This window comes from Poromitra crassiceps (genome assembly GCF_964638095.1).
Source record: "Poromitra crassiceps genome assembly, chromosome: 16".
In the NCBI taxonomy this organism is placed as follows: Eukaryota; Metazoa; Chordata; class Actinopteri; order Beryciformes; family Melamphaidae; genus Poromitra; species Poromitra crassiceps.
In genome coordinates, this window is record NC_139645.1 from 10,688,695 (window position 1) to 10,710,839 (window position 22,145).

The 22,145-nt window shown below is 42.5% G+C and overlaps 2 protein-coding genes across 4 annotated transcripts in view; one reads left to right on the forward strand and one right to left on the reverse strand.

Annotated features, from left to right (window-relative positions):
- The window catches only part of LOC310790869 (C-myc promoter-binding protein-like), a gene marked incomplete at its 3' end in the record, with an annotated part of 114,135 nt that extends 97,293 nt beyond the window's left edge, over nt 1–16,842 (reverse strand). Inside the window, exon 1 of the mRNA XM_083652575.1 lies at nt 16,716–16,842. The remainder of the gene's footprint in view (nt 1–16,715) is intronic.
- On the forward strand, nt 605–10,376 carry LOC310791424 (protein transport protein Sec61 subunit alpha-like; the record flags this gene model as incomplete). Of its 3 annotated transcripts, XM_083653121.1 has the most annotated exons (11): nt 605–671; nt 1,624–1,682; nt 2,034–2,112; nt 2,277–2,408; nt 2,504–2,613; nt 5,465–5,618; nt 5,771–5,931; nt 6,879–7,076; nt 8,422–8,613; nt 9,000–9,076; nt 10,190–10,376. In XM_083653121.1, the coding sequence occupies 9 exons, from the start codon at nt 2,052–2,054 to the stop codon at nt 10,374–10,376; spliced, it is 1,272 nt and encodes a 423-aa protein (XP_083509247.1). The 3 variants fall into 3 exon arrangements, with proteins under 3 accessions (XP_083509247.1, XP_083509248.1, XP_083509246.1); XM_083653122.1 differs by lacking the exon at nt 1,624–1,682 and having other exon boundaries at nt 608–667; XM_083653120.1 differs by lacking the exons at nt 605–671; nt 1,624–1,682 and having other exon boundaries at nt 2,052–2,112.
- Nucleotides 16,843–22,145: the final 5,303 nt, after the last annotated feature.

The following is a 22,145-nucleotide window of genomic DNA, read 5'->3' on the forward strand; positions in this document are numbered from 1 at the left end:
ACTCGCAACCTTCGGCATGGGAGATGGATGCTCTGGCAAGGATATTTAGTCACACTGACGAAGAATACATACAACACGCTGCACGCAGGCAGGGTTCAGCAACAGCAAATACTCATCGCTGTCATCATTGATGACATGACTCACTGATGACATCACAATTGCTCAAGTGACATCACTGTTGACATCACTGATGACATCATCACAATTAATAACAGCAACAACTCATCGCTGTCATCGCTGATGACATCACTCACTGATGACATCACAATTGGATGAGTGACATCACTGATGACATCTAAAGTTTCCCCTCCACTTTCCTGCCCTGTGGCATTGAGCTGGTCCAGTCTGATCCTTCCACTAACGGAGCACACAGGTTGACACGACGGGACACCATGGGCAGTGAGTATTACCATAGGTTAGGCACACTGATATCCAGCACCTATGTGACAATGTTCAAAGGGCGTATTTTGACTGGTTTGTCTAACTAGCTAGCCTCCATTGAATGCCACGTCCCACTAGTCTAGGCAGTGCTACAACCACGGCGAACCGCTAGTTACCATGAGCTAATTGCCTTACTATGCCGGTTTTCTTGTCTCCAGTCAAATTCCTGGAAGTGATAAAGCCATTCTGTGCACTATTACCTGAGATCAAGAAACCTGAAAGAAATGTGGGTAACGTATCAACCGACATTTTGTATTTGCACAAAAATAAATCACACTTGTTTCCTGTTTACTTCAGCTACCTTCTTGTTAAACCTTCCAAAATGTGTTTTGACAACAGATCCAGTTCAGAGAGAAAGTACTATGGACTAGGGCATTCACAGACTAGTCGACTAGTCGACTAGTAAAACCACTAGTCGACACTGTGCTTAGTAGTCGACTAGTCGTTTTAGCAAAAAAAAAAAAAAAAAATTTTTTTTTTTTTTTTTTTTATATCTTTAAGAAAGAACATACATGGACTATCATATCCCATATCCCCCACAAAGAACATCAAAACACAACAAAACAAAACAAGAAAACTGCATAAGATACACAATAATCCAAGAACAAACAAGACTATTGGACAAACAACCAAACAAAAACAATGCATTCAAAGTAAATACATAGATCTTGCCCTGTTGGCAGCTAGGAAATGCATAGCTTTAAATTGGAAAGCATCCAATCCCCCAGCTGTAGTTCACTGGTGGAATGAACTCTCAAGCTACCATATGTTGGATAACATTTACTACAAGAGCAAAGGCAGATTCTTAGACATCCCCAAAATATGGCAACCACATACAGAGTTTGACTTTAAGAACTTTTTACCCCAGTGTCATTAGGCTTATCAGGATAGGAGCTGAATGCATTGTTTTTGTTTGGTTGTTTGTCCAATAGTCTTGTTTGTTCTTGGATTATTGTGTATCTTATGCAGTTTTCTTGTTTTGTTTTGTTGTGTTTTGATGTTCTTTGTGGGGGATATGGGATATGATATTCCATGTATGTTGTGTAAATACCTCATGTTCTTTCTTAAAGATTAAAAAAAAAAAAAAAGATTTTTTTTTTTTTATTAAAAATAAATTAAAAACGGTTAGTCGACTAGTCGACTACCTTTAGGGACGACTAGTCGACTAGTAAAATTCACTAGTCGTGAATGCCCTACTATGGACAGCCTTCACTCTCTTCATCTTCCTGTCGTGCTGCCAGGTCATTGATATCAATGTTATTATTTAGTAGTATCAGTGTTTTCACATGTCACATGGTCTATCTATGAAATGATGCTCCACTCAACTTAGGTGTGTGGTTATAGATATGTAATTAACGTCTACGTGAGGGAAAACCATTATAACTCAACAAGGTGATGAAAAGATGATGGAAGTGGTGGACTGTTACTGTAATCCAATCGCCACAAAATTGATTTACACATAGTTTTGTGGAGCTAGTTTTGACTTTAGCTGTTCACCAGCTGTGTAAGACTTCTTTGCGACACTTAGCAATTAATAGCAATGAAACGGCATGACTGAAAATCTTAACCCCTTTCAATGCGAAACCCCCCAGATTCCCCTCTTTGGCATCATGTCCTCAGATTCTGCAGATCCCTTCTATTTGATGAGAACCATCCTGGCGTCTAACAGAGGTAGGTCTCTGAGTGCAAAGAGACATGGCACGTCTGCTGTCCTGCTGATATGTCCCAACTCAAAACTCTCTCTCTCTCTCCCTCTCTCTCTCTCTCTCTCTCCCTCTCTCTCTCCCTCTCTCTACTCCCTCTCTCTCTCTCCCTCTCTCTCTCTCTCCCTCCAGGTACTCTGATGGAGCTGGGCATCTCCCCCATCATCACCTCAGGCCTCATAATGCAGCTGCTTGCTGAAGAAAAGATCATTGAAGTCGACGACACGCCCAAGGACAGAGCCCTCTTCAAGGGAGCTCAGAAATGTAAGTCCATCCATTGTCATCAGGTGCAGCTTTTTCAATGTGTGGTTAGAAATCGTGATGAAGTCCATCATGGCTTATCTAACAATGGTTTTCAGTGTTTGGGATGATCATCACCATTGGCCAGGCCATGGTATATGTAATGACGGGCATGTATGGAGACCCCTCAGAGATGGGTGCTGGGATCTGTCTGCTCATTATCATTCAGGTGAGACCACGAAGACTTTCTTTCATCCAATCACACAGCTGTTCCTTCTTCTCAACCACCTAGACTAGAGTGTGTGATTTGTGAGTATAGATTTTGGGCATTTGGTCACGTGAAACTGGCTCTCACTATGCATTTATGATCAAAAGATTAGTGGATATCGATGATAGCTGCCTATTTGCCTCTGTATTAGAGATATTACAGTTGTAATGGGCAGTTCCTAAAAAAAATGTAAGGAAGGAAAAAATTAAGTAAACTGAAGTCGCGTAATGAGCAAAATGAACAGTAATTAGGGTTATGTGGCTTCTATGTAGTGAATAGCATTAATCCTGTATTCAATTTAAATAGAAAATGGCTCTAGGGCCAGAAAATTGCTGTTGCACTGCTCTTTATGGGCTGCAATGTTAAATCCTATTTTAGCCTTTGGCAGTGTCAAATGCTTCGTGATCAGGAAATCGTCACTGCCCCCAAAGTAGAGATCGGACGGTGACTCATTATTACAGACACACACTTCTATTCGCTCTCAACTTCCCCCCGACATTTTTCACATCTTTCAAAATGGTGTGCTACAGACGGAGACTGTGTGTGAAATGTGTGTGTTTACGTCGACTTTCAAGCCATTATTTGGTTGCTTACCCATTATAGCCAATAGAAAGCCCCAGGGATGACGTATTTTTGTAGTCAGAACGCGGAAGTCCCGGACTTCCTGGTTCTTCACTGTTTCTCTCTATGGGATTTTTGAATGGGTTTTTGCCGCGATGCTTCAAATACGGTCTCTGGGCAACGCAAGCTTAATCAAAGGCGAACCAGTGTTCAGCCGGATAATCTTCACACATGAGGACCACTTTCATGAGTTTTGAAGCGTAAATGCGAGCCCTAGAAGTAAAAAGTTCGAGCTAAGCTAATCCAGAACTACACACAGTGTCGCATAGGCTTCCCCGTCACGTCACCACTCAACCTGGACTGTTGTTGATGTGTGCGCTGCTGTGCACTGATTACCCCGGGCTGAACGGGGCTGAGCCAGGTGAGGGAAAGAGAATTTCCGTGTTCGTCCTTTGAAGTGATGACGTTATTGACGTATATATCCCCGTCGACTCAACAGTCAGTGTAGTCTCATTTAGCCGTTTGCTAGCTAGCCGCCCTTTTAACGGCACGTAAAAGCTTCAAAACTCATAAAAGTGGTCCTCATGTGTGAAGATGATATTACTAAACACTGGTTCGCGTTCGATTAAGCTTGCGTTGCCCAGAGACCTCATTAGAAGCATTGCGCCAAAAACCCATTCAAAAACCACATAGGCGAAAACAGTGAAGAACCGGAAGCGTTAGCATCGATGTTTTCCGGACTCGTTCCTGGGGCTCTCGATAACTGCCTGGAATTTGTGGTTTATTTGAGGTTTATTTATGTTTGTAGTTGAAACAAAAACATAAATACGGTAGGCTACATGAATGGAAATGTTTGATCAATAATATCTACTTTTAAATTATATAGGCTGAAATCAAATCACTGTGCATAATTGTGAAAGTGTCTTTATTGACAGATGAAACAGCTGTTATATTTACCCTTTGTCACCACCTGGTGAGTAAATATATGTGTAACTAAAACCATTAAAATTGACAACAGGTCTGCAACTTTTTTCCCCCGTGTATCTACTTGGCGCAAAAAAGGTTGGGAACCCCTGTGTTACATAACTGGACAGTCATGTAATTCAGGGTACAGATCAAAAAACACGTTTTGGTATCACTAACCAAATCGATATTGAAATTAATCGAATCGGAATCGAATCGAAATTAATCGATACGCAACCTTGTGAATCGGAAATCGAATTGATTCTTGAAATTTGAACCAATACCCAGCTCTACATTAGAAACTGGTCACCTTTCAGCTATATTCTCTGCTTTGAGCCTGAAACAGGTATATACACTATAGGGTGTAAAGTCACGCTTGCAAGGATAGGTTGTGTACATTTTCTAAGAAAATAAGAGTATCGCAAAGGAAGGCATCAAGGATAAATGGGGGGGGGTTGCAAAGTACTTTACACAGTCATTGCATTTTAAGCCCGTGGCAAACAAATCAAACATTCTCCAACAGCTCCTAACATAATGTTTGGTTGGTGTGCCACGGACTAACATGTCGAATCTGACCCAACATCTCCAAACAAGGACCAATAGACAGCCATGGCACACCAAACACCAAACATCTGCGTTTGTTGGAGAACGTTTGATTGGTGTGCTATGGGCTTTTTAGAGTTATATAACCAATTAATTGCATTGCTTAAATGACTTGAAATCACTCCCAAAGTGAAATAAATGCTCAGGGGACAGTGGAAGTACGGCCTTAAAAGCTGAGACATCTCAAAATGTTTGACAGAAATAATCAACATGCAGCACAGTCAGAATCAGGAGCAAAGGCAATGCAAATGTGCCTGTTCAACTTTCAATCAGAAATGTAAGCTGCCTGAGTATATATACATTCAGGTGGTGTCTTGTCATAGACTTTGTGTGGTCAATGGGTCAGCATGGGGGAAAAACCTCCCGTTAGTTAGCATTTAGCTGCTAGCCCAGCCCAGGCAGACAGGATCGGGGATTCAACCACCGCAGTAAACGCACATCTGAACAGACGTCAGTATGTACCTGCTCTAGAATCCCCAATCCTGTAGTGTAGAGCTGCAGCAAACCCCCCCCCCCCCCCCCCACCGTCTAGTCTCGCGCACCAGCCGTAGTAACATTTTGTGGGCGCTCCCACACAGACCGACGGCATCTATAGCAAACAGGAACAATTTCACATGACTGCCCCGACACAGTCCAGTTGACAGTATGTGTGAATGCAACCTGCGTTTGCTCTGTTCTTCTGTAGCTGTTTGTTGCTGGGCTGATTGTGCTGTTGCTGGATGAGTTGCTGGCAAAGGGCTATGGCCTTGGCTCTGCCATCTCCCTGTTTGTCGCTACCAACGTCTGTGAGACCATAGTATGGAAGGCCTTGAGCCCCATCACTGTTCACACTGGCAGAGGTGAGAGACCGCACCGTGGTGCCAGTAAGACAACCTTGAGCTACGGAATAACAATGAAAAATGCCTCTATAAATCAAAGTGCTACATGCTATTGCTGCTCTGCACTCCACACAGGAATATGGCTGATTCTTGTGACCTTTATCCTTTTCTAGGAACTGAGTTTGAGGGAGCAATCATTGCTCTTTTCCACCTGCTGGCCACGCGGCGCGACAAAGTGCGTGCGCTGAGAGAGGCCTTCTACAGACAGAACCTGCCCAACCTCTGGAGTCTCATTGCCACAGTAATTGTCTTTGCTGTAGTCATACCCCTTCAGGTCAGTTGATATCTTTTCGTAATTATGCCAAATAAAGAAAAGAAAAAGGCGCTTCTTGGGTCCTTGTAGCAAGTTGAATCATTCACCGAAGTAAAGTACATGTGTAATAGGGTTGGGAATCACCAGATGCCCACGATACGATACTAAAACCATACTTGAGTCACGATACGATATTATTGCGATATTGCGATATGCTAGTATTGCGATATATTGAATATTGCGATATTTCGATATATTGTGATTTCTTACTTTTTCAACTGCAAATTATGTCCCCAAAGGAAAACTGAGACAGTTTAACAAACAATAGAGGCAAAGTGGCCGCCTACTTCCTGCTTCAGCACTGCACCAGAGATTTTCATCCGCCATTCATTTTCCCATACACATTTTGTAAAATGCTTATAAAAATAGTTTTACTGGTTCAAACCAAACGGTACAGATATATTTAGAAACAGGGGAGATCGCATAACATTTCACTGGGACCAAAACGTTTTAAAAAATGCGGGTTTAAAGAAAATAATTTTTCAATGTTGTTGTTTTTAAGTTTTGGTCCAAGTGAAATGTTCTATGGTCTCTCCCGATTATAGCGTCAGCTGAACCGTTTGGTTCGACGAAGTAAAACTATCTTATAAGCATTTTACGAAATGTCTATTGGAAAATAAATGGAGGATGAAAATCTCTGGTACAGTGCTGAAGCAGGAAGTGACGTTCCACTTTGCCTCTCTATGTACATCTTCATACAAACACTGGGGCACAAAACGCAATGCGTTTCAACCTCACTGGTCTTTGTCAGGCTCTAAACTTGCTACAACGACCCAAGAAGCAATTTTTTTTCTTTAATATTCTATTTTTGGCCATCCCCAGAGGGGACGATGGAATCTAAGGAAATATAGACAGCTTAGTTTAATGTTCAATAATAGCTAATGCTCCTCTGTTCCCTGTCCTTACAGGGCTTCAGGGTGGATCTGCCCATCAAGTCAGCTCGCTACCGTGGTCAATACAACACCTACCCCATCAAGCTCTTCAAAAACTCCAATGTATGCTTCATCCTGCAGTCTACCCTGGTCTCCAACTTGTACATCATCTCCCAGATGCTCTCCACACGCTTCAGCGGCAATTTCTTGGTCAACCTGCTTGGGACCTGGTCTGTAAGTACACGTGTGGGGCGGCTGTAGCTCAGGAGGTAGAGCGGGTCGTCCACTAATCGCTTTGGATAAAAGAGGTCGGCGGTTCGATTCCCGCCTCCTCCAGTCTGCATGTCGAAGTGTCCTTGGGCAAGATACTGAACCCCAAATTGTTCCCGATGGTGTGCCAGCACCCTGCGTGGTAGCCTGCCACCATCGGTGTATGAATGGGTGAATGTACCTACTGATTGTAAAGCGCTTTGGATAAAGGAGCTATATAAATGCAGGCCATTTACCATTTACGTGTAGTCTGAGCTATTCTCACAGCACAATTAGCCAAGGTTCTTTAGCCATTGCCTTTCCAAACAGGCGTGCTTAAGTTATGCAGGTCATTGAAATTGTCGTGTGTAATTCATAAAGACTAGTGTCCTCTAGAGCACAGGTTCTCAAATGTTTTTCAGCCAAGGACCCCTTACAAGATAGAAAATATACCGGGGACCCCCTCATTCTGATTTGTGATTTTGGGCTAAGCTTAATTGTTTCCACGGTAACGTGCTTGACTTTTAATTTGGTTTGATATTAGAATGTAATCCATGAACCATTTTAGATTTAAAGCATAAACTATTTTCGTTGAACTATGAAGATTTTGCAAAAAATATATATATATATATTTTTTTTTATTACATTACATTTACATTACGTCATTTAGCAGATACTTTTGTTTTGTCCAAAGCAACTTACAATATCACAATTTGTCAACAGTACAGAAAACCACTATGCAACACAATCAATGACAGCCAAGATATTTTGATAGACTAGCACCATGTAGGAAGTAGTTTGAGAAGGAATAAGTAACATGTAGCATTTTATTTTTTAATAAAAAAAAAAAAAAAAAAAAAAAAAAACATTTTTTTTTTTTTTTTTACTTGAAAACTTTTCGCTGACCCCCTGGCAAAGTGCCACGGACCCCTGGGGGTCCGCGGACCCCCATTTGAGAACCACTGCTCTAGAGAGAGAGTGGCGTCAGCGGAGGACCAAAATGCGAGACTCATTAGCCAATGAACAGCCAGGAATGGGTCTCGCGCTACTTTTGCATGCTAAAATAAAGCTGATAATGTACAATTTGATTCAAGGGATGAAAAACCCTTTCAAAGCACAACACAAACTATCTATTTTGCTGCAACTCGACAGTGCTGCTTTTTTTACTCAAGAGTTCCAGGACCTTACTTCCTGGAGAAAAACTGGTCCATTGGAGTGAATGGAGATGTCGGAACTCTTCTATTATATGGCTCTGATAAAGACCATTTCTCTGTTAAGAGATACCTGATTTTGATCAAATCTTTATGTTTTTGTCTTCTCCTGTTTGTAGGATGCAACGTCTGGCGGTCCAGCCCGTGCCTACCCTGTGGGTGGACTCTGTTACTACCTCTCTCCTCCCGGGTCATTTGGGTCTGTCCTGGACGACCCGGTCCATGCCACGATCTACATGGTGTTCATGCTCGGATCCTGTGCCTTTTTCTCCAAGATCTGGCTTGAAGCCTCCGACTCTTCTGCTAAAGATGTAAGTCCTAGCTGTTTGCTATCAGCTGATATAAGATGTAAGTCCTAGCTGTTTGCTATCAGCTGATATATGATGTAAGTCCTAGCTGTTTGCTATCAGCTGATATAAGATGTAAGTCCTAGCTGTTTGCTATCGGCTGATATAAGATGTAAGTCCTAGCTGTTTGCTATCGGCTGATATAAGATGTATGTCCTAGCTGTTTGCTATCGGCTGATATAAGATGTAAGTCCTAGCTGTTTGCTATCAGCTGATATAAGATGTAAGTCCTAGCTGTTTGCTATCAGCTGATATAAGATGTAAGTCCTAGCTGTTTGCTATCAGATGATATCATGGACTTCTTTCAAAGGAACCGTGTTCTAAAGAGTTCTGATGTCACAATCTTCCAGGTGGCGAAACAGCTGAAGGAGCAGCAGATGGTGATGAGGGGACACAGAGAGACCTCAATGCTCCATGAACTTAACAGGTACACTCAAAACCTTTCTCATGTATTTTGTCATAGAATGTGCAGGGTTGTTATTAAATTAGATTGATACAATGTATGTCACGATACCAAAATTATGAGTTCGATACCGATACCTGCCTAAGTATCTCGATACCGATACTCAAACGATACCACGGCAAAAACTTAAAACATCAGGAAAAATTGTGGAATGTAATAATAATCATAACATATTACATTTTTCAGTTTGATATCATTGTCATTTTTAAATCTAATTGACTAAATTTTAAATTTGACTAAATAGAAAAGGAGAAATGTGCTCAGTAGAGTGCAGAACTCTGCAAAGGTGTATTGATTCATTTCATTTTGTGTTCGGTCTACTTTAGTGCACATCAACTGTAGTGTGCTCAGTGCTGTATGTGGGTTTAATAATCCTGGGCTTGAGCTTCATCAACATTAAGTGCCAGATTTCTCCTCCGCTACATACACCACGGTCGCACACTGACGCAACCATGACATTTCTTTAAGTATCGGTACTAAATTAACGTGGTATAGTACCGTTTTTAATAGAAGGGTACCACGGTTCTATTCTAGTACCGGTATACCGTGCATCCCTAATACAATGACAGTTGAAGCTTCCCTCTTATCCAGAGAATGCTGTAATATTTGCTGGTAGTCTAAAATACATAAAACAACTGCCAAATCTATATGGGAGAAAAGGTTACACAAGCTGTCATGACTTGCCTGTAGTGTAAATACAGTTAAAAACATACATTGCTTACTTGGCAGATTTTCATAGTATTTAGATAAAGAACTTAAATAGAACAGGTCATAATCTTGCCAATTTATGCTCATCACTGTCACCAATGTGACGCACACTGCTACCCGTATTTCCTTGTAATCAGAGCTAGACATCAGATTATTCATGCATCCATTCATTTATTCATTCGTTCATTCATTCAGGTACAAACTGGCCACAACCATCACTATAACGTATGCAATGTACCAGACTAGAGTCTTGCTATTTAAAATGTTCTATTAGACTATAAGGTCTATTAGGTCTGGAAGACCTTGAAGTGACATTCTTTGTACATAATATATACATTACATCCGGACCTCTCCGGTTATGTCTTCCAGGTACATCCCGACTGCTGCTGTATTGAGCGGACTCTGTATCGGTGTTCTGTCAGTCATGGCTGACCTCCTAGGAGCCATTGGCTCTGGCACCGGTATCCTGGTGGCGGTCACCATCATCTATCACTACTTTGAGATCTTTGTCAAAGAGCGGAGTGCAATGGGCAGTATGGGAGCCGTGCTATTCTAGAGGCCAATATTCTCCCACTTCTCCCCACCTTTTCACACACAAGGACGAGCCCCAAAACCACCGACTTTGCTATAGAGGGTCCCAGGAATGAGTCCGGAAAACATCGATGCTAACACTTCCGGGTTCTTCACTGGTTTTCGCCCATGGGATTTTTGAATGGGTTTTTGGCGCGATGCTTCAAATAAGGTCTCTGGCAGGGCAACGCAAGCTTAATCAAATAGAGCTGTCACGATTCCTCGAGTACCTCGAATAACTCGAATAATTAAATTGATCGAGGCCAAAATGATTCGCCTCGACACGCATCTGAGTAATAGAAGAGAGTGGGTAAAATAGAAATTCCGACGGAACCTTAAGGCAACACGTGAGAGCACGTTACGTCAGTCCGTCACTCTACCTGAAACGTCAACAAACGGGACCACCCGAAAATGTGGCTACACTTTCCCAAGATAGACTCAGACAACACTGGTTGCAACATTTGTGATGTGAATTGCAAAGCTGGCCAGGGAAACACCTCAAACTTGAGGAAGCATGGTCAAACACAAGATATATTTACAGTAGCTAAATGCTGAAGACTGTAACGTATTACTAGATAGGCTGAGGGTGAATGAAGCAGGCAGCGCACCGCAGCTAATGTTAGCAGCACCTCCTCGGCTGTAACGTTGAGAGAGGCATCGACTACAACATCAGATAACGTTATTTAATTAGCTAGCGTTAGCTGGATAAGTTGTTTCACTGCAGTTGTAGTTGTTAGATAACGGGGCTTTTCACTGTCTTCACAACGACTGCAAAACAGAGATCGCTAACGTTAACGTTAGCTGCAGTAATTGTCAAGGGTTCAACATAACGTATTTCCTCAGCCTGTATAGTAGCTATCAACATGAAATAAAAAGCATTTGAGAGCTTAAACCCGTGGCTTTTTATTTGGAAGGGTTACATTTGCCGTAATCTTTATTAACATGTCTTAAAATGCATTAGAATCTTTTTATTTTTATTTTTTGGGGTTAAAGATTTTTAAGATTTTTTTTAATGAACATTAGAGCAAATATAATACGAAAAGCCAAAGGGTTAAGCTCTCAAATGCTTTTTATTTTATGTTTCTATGTACTACAGAGCCTGAGATATGAAGGCTTTAGTGAATACCAACCGCTCTCTCTGAGAAGTTTGGACCGTTTTCTGTGAGAAATACAAAGCTCAACCTAACATTAACGTTAGCGGCTAATTTAACAGCATTTTGTGTGTGTGTGTGTGTGTGTGTGTGTGTGTGTGTGATCACACTAGCCTGTTGGTGTGTGAGAGAGAAAGAGAGAGTGAGTGTGTGTGAGAGAGAAAGAGTGTGTGTGTCATGCAGCTGTAAGGTAAATGAAGGATGTAAACTAGCTAGTAAGCCATTCATTCATATTATTTAACGGTTGCTGTACACTGGAAGAACTCAAACGTCAGGTTGAAAAGATGAATGGTGCCACTGCCAGTTCTATGCAATTTAAAAATCAAAATGTTGTTTTTTCTAAGAAAGAAACTAATGTAGTTGTTTATTTGAAGAGATTTATCTTATTTTTTGGTGTATATTTACGATAAGCCTTTGAAAACACAAAAAAGGGTTCTTATCCGATTACTCGATTAATCGATGGATTATTCGGTAGAATACTCGATTACGGTACTAAAAGAATCGATAGTTGCAGCTCTATAATCAAATGTGAACCAGTGTTCAGCGGGATAATCTTCACACATGAGGACCACTTTTATGAGTTTTTAAGCTTTTACGTGCCGTTAAAAGGGCGGCTAACTAGCAAACGGCTAAATGAGACAACACTGCTGAGTCGACGGGGATATTATACGTCAATAACGTCATCACTTCAAAGGACGAACACGGAAATTCTCTTTCCCTCACCTGGTCCAGCCCGGGGTAATCAGTGCACAGCAGCGCACACATCAACAACACTCCAGGTTGAGTGGTGACGTGACGGGGAAGCCTATGCGACACTGTGTGTAGTTCTGGATTAGCTTAGCACAAGTTTTTTTTTACTTCTAGGGCTCGCATTTACACTTCAAAACTCATGAAAGTGGTCCTCATGTGTGAAGATTATCCCGCTGAGCACTGGTTCGCGTTTGATTAAGCTTGCGTTGCCCACAGACCTTATTTGAAGCATCGCACCAAAAACCCATTCAAAAATCCCATAGGCAGAAACAGTGAAGAACCCTGAAGTCAGCGACTTCCGCGTTCCGACTACAAAAATACGTCATCCCCGGGGTTCTCTATGACTTTACATCTATGTCAAACACCTGCAGAATCGGCTCTCCAGTTTCAGGACATTTCCTGGAATCTCCCCTTAAATGGTCTTCGGGAATCACCGCTGAAATGGGAAGTTTCAAGGTGGTGGGACCAGGGGCATCATGCAAGCCAAAAATCTGAGGGGGCGAACTCCTACGGGCGCGCCGAATTTTTGGCGGCACACAAAGTGCGGCGCCAAAAAAAAATTGGGGGGTTGGAAGCCAGATTTAGATCTCATTTTAAATTAACAGAGTGAGCAGGTGTAACCATAAGGCTATTTTCCAAACTGCTCTCAGCCTCCTGGAAAGATCCATAATCACCAGACTAAGTACATTGCCACTGCCCAGGCTCAATGGACTTGACAAAAAAGGGAGACCACACGTTTCAAAGCAATGTAACACAATGTTTATTTTGGCTGGTATTGCCTTTTCAGAAGGTAGACATCTGTTCTCTTCCATTAGTCTCATCTAGTGTCCTCTAGAGCAGGGCTTCCCAACCATTTTTGTGCCAAGGACTGGTAGATACATGTCAATTTTAATGGTTTTAGTTATATATATTTACTCACCAGGTGGTGACAAAGGGTAAATAACAGCCTTTTGTGTTGTAGTGTATGTAGCCTATACAGTATTTATGTTTTTGTTTTAACTACAAACATAAATAAACGTCAACTTGAAACTATGTTTCAACTACCACACACAGCCTATAATATTATAGCCTATGTTTATTTAAAAAAAAAAAAAAAAAAAAAAAAATTACCTCTCAAAAATCTGAGGGGGCAATTGCCCCCTCAGTTACAATGGGCATGACGCCACTGGGTGGGACTACATCTCTTGACACTCACAACAACCCCTCGCCCCCTCCTCTTTTCAACGTACTTTTCTTCTCCCTCCTCTTATTTAGAACAATCTTCTCTTTTATGTCTCGCTCTGGAGTTGTTTTCCTTTCCGTTTCTGTCCGCATTTCGTCATGTGGCAAAACGCAGGAGCGCCTGATGTGATACAAGGGATGTCCCTAATGATTTGAACATGCAGCAGAATCGATGTAATTCACAAATGAGATCGCATAGAGGTATGAATCGAGATCGCGATTTCATTAGGATTAATCATGCAGCCCTAGTGTGTGGGGGCTAAATCAACTAAAAATGATAAAGCCACTGAGGGGCGAATTGGGAACTTATTTAGTCACAAACAAATCGATATCCATGCAATGCATTATCTTTGGATCCCTCACCGGCAATCCACATGTTCCAAAAATGCTCACGTAGAACAGAATAACAGCATCGTCCAAACTAACACTATAATGTTTTCTATTCATCACCAAACTCAAACTCAAACGCCAAACACTGATATAATGATGAATGGTGGAATCTAAAGAAATCCACAACATGAACGACACGGTCGAAAACTGTGTGCTTGCACCAATCCGCACACCTGATTCCATCACCTGGGAGGGAGCATACCTATATGCACTTTCCACTCCCACATCAATAGAGAGGCAAAGTGACCGCCTACTTCCTGCTTCAGCACTGTACCAGAGGTTTTCATCTGCCATTTATTTTCCCATAGACATTTTGTAAAATGCTTATAAAAATAGTTTTACCGGTTCAAACCAAACATTTCAGATATATTTAGAAACAGGAGAGACCGCGTAACATTTCACTCGGACCAAAACGTAACAAAATTGCAGATTTAAAGAAAATATTTTTTCGATGTAGTTTTTTAAAGGTTTGGTCCGAGTGAAATGTTCTGTGGTCTCTCCCGCTTCTAAATATAGCTGAACCGTTTGGTTTTGAACAAGTAAAACTATTTTTATAAGCAGTTTACGAAATGTCTATGGGAAAATAAATGGCGGATGAAAATTTCTGGTACAGTGCTGAAGCAGGAAGTAGGCGGTCACTTTGCCTCTCTCTATACTCCACCCAGCACCCAGTGCCAGAATTACATGTAGCCTACACATACACAGTGAGCGTTTATTATAAGGTTAGATAATAGATAATACAGATCAAATAAAATGAACATTATGGCTCCATCACGTATAGGTTACAGACAGTATAGGTTACCTTTCTGGTATGTTGTGCAGCAGCACAGCCGAGCTTTTAAAATGACAGGCTTGAGAAGTTGAGAGTATTTCCGTCGCGTACGATTTGACCAGACTTGCCTGTCGTGTGTGTGACACCACAAACACTTGGAAAGTGCGAGGGGGGAATTTGGTGATGCAATCCTCCAGAATGTTAAGACTCAGTCTCCACCGCTGCTGCTCTCCTAAATGCACCCACATTGGCTTTACTGCCTGCCTTTCCCACCCATACACAGAGTTCTAGGTGGTGATCCGCTTCAAAATCAGACAGACCCACCATGAATAGGCTTCTCACACTTAACACTGTATTTAACAAGGCTGTTAAATACACACACAACAAACACGCGCATACATAGACACACACAAACACACACAAACACACACAGTCCTTTTCCACTGACAAAACCTGTGTCAGTCTTTTAACCCGACATCACCACAGCCAGCCTAATAACAACCTATAAAACACATCGTTCATAGTGGTTCTCAATGTGGGGTCCTGGGACCCAAGGGGCGTTTCTATGGGCGGGCCCGGGTAGGCACAGGCCCGCCCACTTTTTGCCCTCGCCCAGCCAATCAACTTGCTGTTTTGTTTTTTGTTTTTTGTTTTTTTTGTGCTGTTGTTGTTGTTGTTGTTGTTGTTGTTAATAAATCACCTAAAATGACAATGTGTGGTTTGCAGTCTTTGTCTACTCTGTTTATTTGTGTGATTCAACATTACATTTAATTTCCTGTGTGATGTTTGCATCGGAAATCTACCACAATGCAGCGCCGCCCAAATGCGCAAAATTGGTTGTTTTCTAGAGGCAAACTTGCTGCTGCCTTGCTAGCTAATGGTTTTGTAGCTTAAAAACACAGGGCACATCATCTCCAGAATCTAATGCACGACAACCTCATGACATCCAGAAATTCTGCGCGCAAAACGCGCAGAATTCCTGGATGTTATGGATTGTCTGTGCCCCACCAATTTGATCCAGGCCCACCTATAATTTGATTTCTGCCTACGCCACTGCTGGGACCACCAGAGGTCCTTGAGGGGGTTCCAGGGGGTCCCTAGCAAATTGACTGACTCTTAAAATTCCCCATTATTTAATTAACTAGCAGTTAACAAAATATAGAATGTAGAAGGACGACTTTTTTTTTTATCATAGTTTATCTCTTATCTCTCTACCTAAAGTGCAGACAGTGATGGCATTCTAGAGAAAAATCATGATCTAAAAAATATTCAGAGATTTGGACTTGAGGCAAAATGTCATCAAATGGGGGTCTGTGGCCTCAATGTGTAGTCAATGAGGGTCCTTGATAGGAGAATGTTTGTGAATGACTGCTATAGAAAAGACTTGACAGCTTGGTACTGATAACAAATTGGGATATGAAATGCTTGTCCTTCCTGGCAGGAGGAGAGAGGGCACTGTCTAAAAGCATCGTTTGGCAGACTAGGTGTGATGAAGTGTATTTCTCTGTTCCAGCAGTATACTAGGCATTTACGACCTAAAATATCCGTTGGGGGCGGGGGGTGTTTCACGGAGGGAGCAGTGTTTGGGGTTATTTTTAGCCCCAGACGACCGCACATATGTAGGCTATATATCTATATACATTACTGCTGAGAAGGTACAGAATGCATGTAATGCTTCTCTTCCGTTGTAGCATGGCAGTTCAACCAGAATGGATCATTGAGAATGGGGCGAGGAATGATTGCAAACAACCTGTAGCACATGCGTGGCAGCTGGGCAAGGCAAACAGCAAGGAAGCGTGGAGGCTGGGTGGGTCAAACCCCGGCATCAGGTCAAAACTGACATTTGAAATGACACTGGTGGAAAAAAAAAACACACATAGCAGCACACAAAGTGCACGGACAACGGGCAAGGCGGAGGACTCTAGCTTGTGCTAGCAAACTAACGCCATATAACGAGTACTCAGCAGCTGTCCTCCCCCGGTCATGTTAAATCCTCCGCCTGCTGCCAGTCAGTCATAACGGTTCATCATTTCGTACTTACGCCGCTTGTGAAGGTGAAATTTAGTCCTCACACAACTTGTGGTGTCCGGGTGTCGCCTTCCTACCGCTGCTGGAGCATCGCAGCTGTCTGTCGGCGTCACGGAGAGGTGGAATTACTTTTGTTTTTGTATCTTATTGTCTAACGTTTAGCTGTCCAACGCTTCAGTGTAGTGCCGAGCCGGGTGTCCGCTCCGCCGCCATTTTGGTTGTGATGGGAATCCGTCGCGCGCGCGCGCTCACACAGATACAGACACGCGCGCGCCCGAACACACGCGTACACACACACATATACATATACACACACACACACACATACACGCACACACACGCGCGCACACGCACACACACACACACACACACGCACACACACACACACACACACACACACACACGGCTGTATGAGTGAGTGGTTACATCACAGCCTCTCTACCAGCGGGGTTGGCCCTCACATTATCCGAATGATGCTGTCATTATTCTTCTATCTGTTAAGAGGATAGGGCCACATAGTTATATGCAATCAGAATATGAATTTTGATATTGGAATTCAGTCTGCCTAGAATCTCAGAATTCTGACTTTATTCTCAAAACTCAAATGGCCTATAGGCCTAAATGTTGATCCTCTTATGCAATTTTCCCACATTTTGTCTCAATTTTGTAGTTGAACTGGAACAAGTTTGGCTTCAACAATGGGATTCTCAACCTCCAAAAATAAGAAAAGGTAGCATCTCAAGTTTCCATGTCAAGGAGGACAAAATAGCCCAACACTTGGCACGTTCCAAAAAAGATGAAAAGGTAACTAAGCACATCTCAAACTCCAGTCAAGGAGGACAAAATACTAACATTTCACTTTTGGCTCGTTAACAAGTGAAATGTAGGCCTATATTTTGTCCTCCTTGACTTGGACATTTGAGATGTGCCTTTTCATAGCTTTTGGAACATGCTTTTATGAAAATTGCACAGATGGTGTTGAAATAACGTAACAACACCAAAGATATTATTAGGCTACTCTTGATTGATATTGGCTATAGGCTAAAAACTTCTATCAATTTGTTTATTGTTTGTTATCCTTTGTATAAAAAAAAAATGCAAATGTCATCTCTGGATTACGTCGCCTCCCTCCTCAGATCCATGGAGAGCAGCTGAGGGGGATCGTCACCTCAGTTGTCACCTTCATGCTCCACAGAGCCTTGAGCCTCATCAGTCCGGCCACAAATCACAAGCCCATTTAGTGTCTGAGTCCTTCACAGTCCCCTCACATACATCAAGACCTGCAGGAGAGTGACGACAAGCACAGCGATGACGAGAAGCAGCCAGCGATGAAGCGTTGAAGACGATACGCTCAGCAAAAGAGAGAGGATGTGAGTGCCGCTGCAGAGGAGCAGAGTCTGGCTCTTCTCTAGCCTGGATGCAGTCATGGGGGAGATGATGACGAGGGCCAAAAGCCCAAGAACTTTGGTCCAGGACACGGCCTCTATAGCCTGGAACTTAAGCACTGGATCTAAACTCGTTCCAGTTTCCACCACTGGTTAACAAGTTCTCGGATAACCTTGGCAAACTACACACATGGCAGACACAGCTGCTGTCAAATTGACTGTGTATACATTAACATGACTTTTAATAAGTCTATCCACCTTATTTCTAGCGGCCATGATGCCTATGCGTTTTTCTTCCGGTGTGATCCTCCTTGTTGCTGACAGCTTGACACCCGTCTGGGCGAACGGAGCAAATCACTATAAATCTCGTCGATAAATATCCCTTTAAGAGCGCAGTGCGCAGCCTACTGTGGCTAATGTTAACGGCTAGCTAGCTATGTATATGTTACATGGCAGTAAAACGCCACTAAATGACCAAATTGATTGAACTTTTAACCATTTCGAGTAACACTGTTTCCATACGGACCCCCAGCGTTGGTTAGTTGTTTATAACGTGACTATATTTATAACTTTTATAACGTACTCCAGTTTCCGGTTTATAATTCGGGTCTGCGGCCAGAGTATAACAAAGGAAATGGCAAGCTGCAACAATAAGTCACGTTAAACCGGAACTTGTACCCACAATTATTTGTACAGTGGGGCGTTCAAAAATAAGGTGGATAGGAAGTTTTGAAAGGTAGTAGAAGGTTGCAGGAGGAGGTCAACATGGTAAATGGTAAATGGCCTGCATTTATATAGCGCTCGAACCGCCAACCCTTGCGTCATTGGCCGACCCGCTCTACCTCCTGAGCTAAAGCCGCCCACATCATTCAGTTCAAAAGACAAAGTGCCACTGCTGAACAAAGATGTAATAATAATAGTAATAATAATTTAATAATAGCTCCCATATGGCCCACGTGAACCCTAAATTGGTGAACAAACCGGTCGGCCGGCGGCCCAACAATACTTTCCTTAGAGCACCTGCTCGCGAAGCTAAAAATGGTGATGACGTATAAACACCAGGGCAAAGAAGTTTGGCCCGGAGGATTTAGAAGTACAGAGTAGAGGGCCTTGACTGGTTTTGGACAGTCTGAGGCACTCTGTCTTAATGAAGAAAATTAAAAACGTCCACTTCTATAATGCATCTGTTAGTAGACTTGGAGTAAGATGCTGTCTGGCACAAGGCTCAGCAGTGGGATTTGACACCTTAGGCCATCACTGAATATTGAAGAGAACATTCAAATACGTCTGAGAAATTGAAAAAAGAACGGTTTACATTTTAATCTCCTCGAGAACCTGGAGTCAAATTTTGGATTGCACCCAAAGCCTCCCACACAAACAGTGAGCAACCGTTACTTTTGATGCTGTGCGTGCCATCATGGGAAAAAGACTCAGTCATGTGATCACAACTCTTGGACACTTCTTTGAAAAACGCTGTTCTGCTGCTGGGGATAGGCACATGTGTGGTTCTGATACTCTGAATATATAAGCTACAGTACATGTACATAAGGTTGTACATTGATTTCCCTGCTGTGCTGCTGTGTTTGGTCATTAAATAAATGGAGAGAGAGAGAGAGAGAGTCCTCTGTCGGTTCAGTCTTTGTTTTTGGAAATGTGAATGTTCTGAATTAACAATGAGAGAGAATTGACTGAATTCTCTATCCAGAATATGGAGACAATTTTTGTGTGTGTGATCATTGGAAAGCCACATCTTCTATCTTCTATACTATAATGACGGGATCGTCTGTCTCTCTCTCTCTCTGTCTCTCTGTCTGTCCTTTGCGTATCTCGAGAACCGTTGGTCGGATCGACTTGAAACTCGGGGGGTGCGCTGATGGCGACCCGACGGAGGGAAGTGCCCTGTTCAAGATTCAAGATTCAAGATTTTTATTGTCACTCCGTAGTACAAGTATCACGTGTGAAATTCTTGTGCTGTAGGCTCCGTTACAACATAGTGCAAAAAATAAAATATATAATTAAAAAACAAGAGGCAACGGGCAATAGAGCAGTAAGACACGCCACAGACAGTGGCGTATTCACTGCCCATAGTGCAAATGGCATGAACATACTTTAAACATAATTAGACATAATAACATTCTGTTAGGTGCAAATAGCGTATACCTAATTAAACATACTATTGAACATTAGTCATACATAATGGCATCTACAGTGCGGTACAGTACGGCTACTACACTATTTGTATATGTTAAGGAGTCTCGTGGCCTGTGAGAAGAAACTGTCCCTCAAGCGATTTGTGCATGCTCTTGGGACCCTGTATCTCCTCCCTGAGGGTAGCAGGGAGAACAGACTATTGTGGGGGTGGTTTGTGTCTTTGATGATCTTCAGGGACCTCCTGAGGCACCACTGGTTGTACAGATCTTGCAGTTCTGGCAGCTCACATCCTGTTACGTGCTGGGCCGCGCGCCTCACCCTTCTTAGTGCCCTGCGGTCCATGGTGGTTGATTTATTTATTGTATTTGATTTTAGAGATAAAATGTCTGCTTGTTGAAGCTTGGGACTAAAGCACATGGGTTTTTTCATCTTTTAAAATAAAGATGTTTAAAAAACTATTGCTTGTTACATTTTCAGTGCTGTACCTTTTCTCTGGAATTGAGCTTGAAATTAACGATATGATACATTATATTATGATAATATGAGCTATGAACGTGAACACAACACTGTTTATATTATTGCATGTTTTTGTAGATTGTACATTGTGTAGATTACAATGATTATTATGCTTATTATTATTATTATTATTATTATTATTATGCTAAGGAAGGTAGGTGACCATAATTAATTTCAATGTCCGCTCTCAAGAGCAATTCAGTTGGTTCATGAAATAGCTGGGCTGCGTGCCCTCCAGTGTTTGTGGTGTGGGAGATTCCAGCTGTCAAAAGAAGAAGACAAAAGTCTTGCTCCTGGCCAATCCCGGCGCTTGACTGCTGCGTAGGCGGGCACAGGGCGTGGTTTTTGCGTAACCTATGTGCGATTCGAAATCACGTGGTCCGGGGACACTTTGCCAGGGGGTCCGCGAAACGTTTTCAGGGGGGGAAACTAAAAAAAGTTTTTTTGTGTGCAAAAGCTTCATAGTTCAACGAAAATATGTTATGCTTTAAATCTAAAATGGTTCATGGATTACATTCTAATCTGACGAACCTATCAATTTAAATGTCAAGCATGTTACCGTGGAAACAAGCTGAGGCCAAAATCACAAATCAGAATGAGGGGGTCCCCGGGTATTTTTTCTATCTTATAAGGGCCTTGGCTGAAAAACATTTGAGAACCTCTGCTCTAGGGCAACACCACTTCCGGGAACGCGCATCCTGTTTAAGTAGGGTTCCCAGAGTAAAACCTGGCCATTTGGTAAGTGTGATGCTGGGAACCTGACATAGAGCAGTGCCGAATTTTGTGGAATTCGGCACAGGGCCACCTACTGGCAACACAAAAAGTGGTTTATCTTTAGAACCGTTCATCCGATTGACTTCAAACTATGCTCCTGGGAACTCTAAGTAGTGCGGTGCTGAATTTCTTGCAATTTGACATAGTGCCACCTGCTGGCAACACAAAAAGCAGTTTATCTAGAGAAACATTTGTCCAATTGTGACTTCAAACTTGGGGAGTGCGCTGCTCGGACCCCGATGGAGTGCGGTGCCGCATTTAATGCAATTTGGACTTATTCCAGGACTGTCTGTATGTCTGGCCTTCGCGTATCTCGACTCGAGAACCATTTGTCGCATCGACTTCAAACTTGCGCTTAGGGGGACCTGACAGAGTGCAGTGTGTGGGGGGGGGGGAGCGCCCACTGGGTGGTGCATGGGGGAACGGGCACTGCACTAGTCATAGTAAAGAGGATATATAATGTGATGTGTGTGTAGGCTAGTTCTTCATAGATCTAGCCTCTTCATTTTGCTCTCAAAGTGCACCACTGCACTAGATTGATGCATTTTACTTTATAATGTACACACATTTCTTCCAAATAAAACCTATGCCCTTGATTGTGACAATCAAGGCCCTTG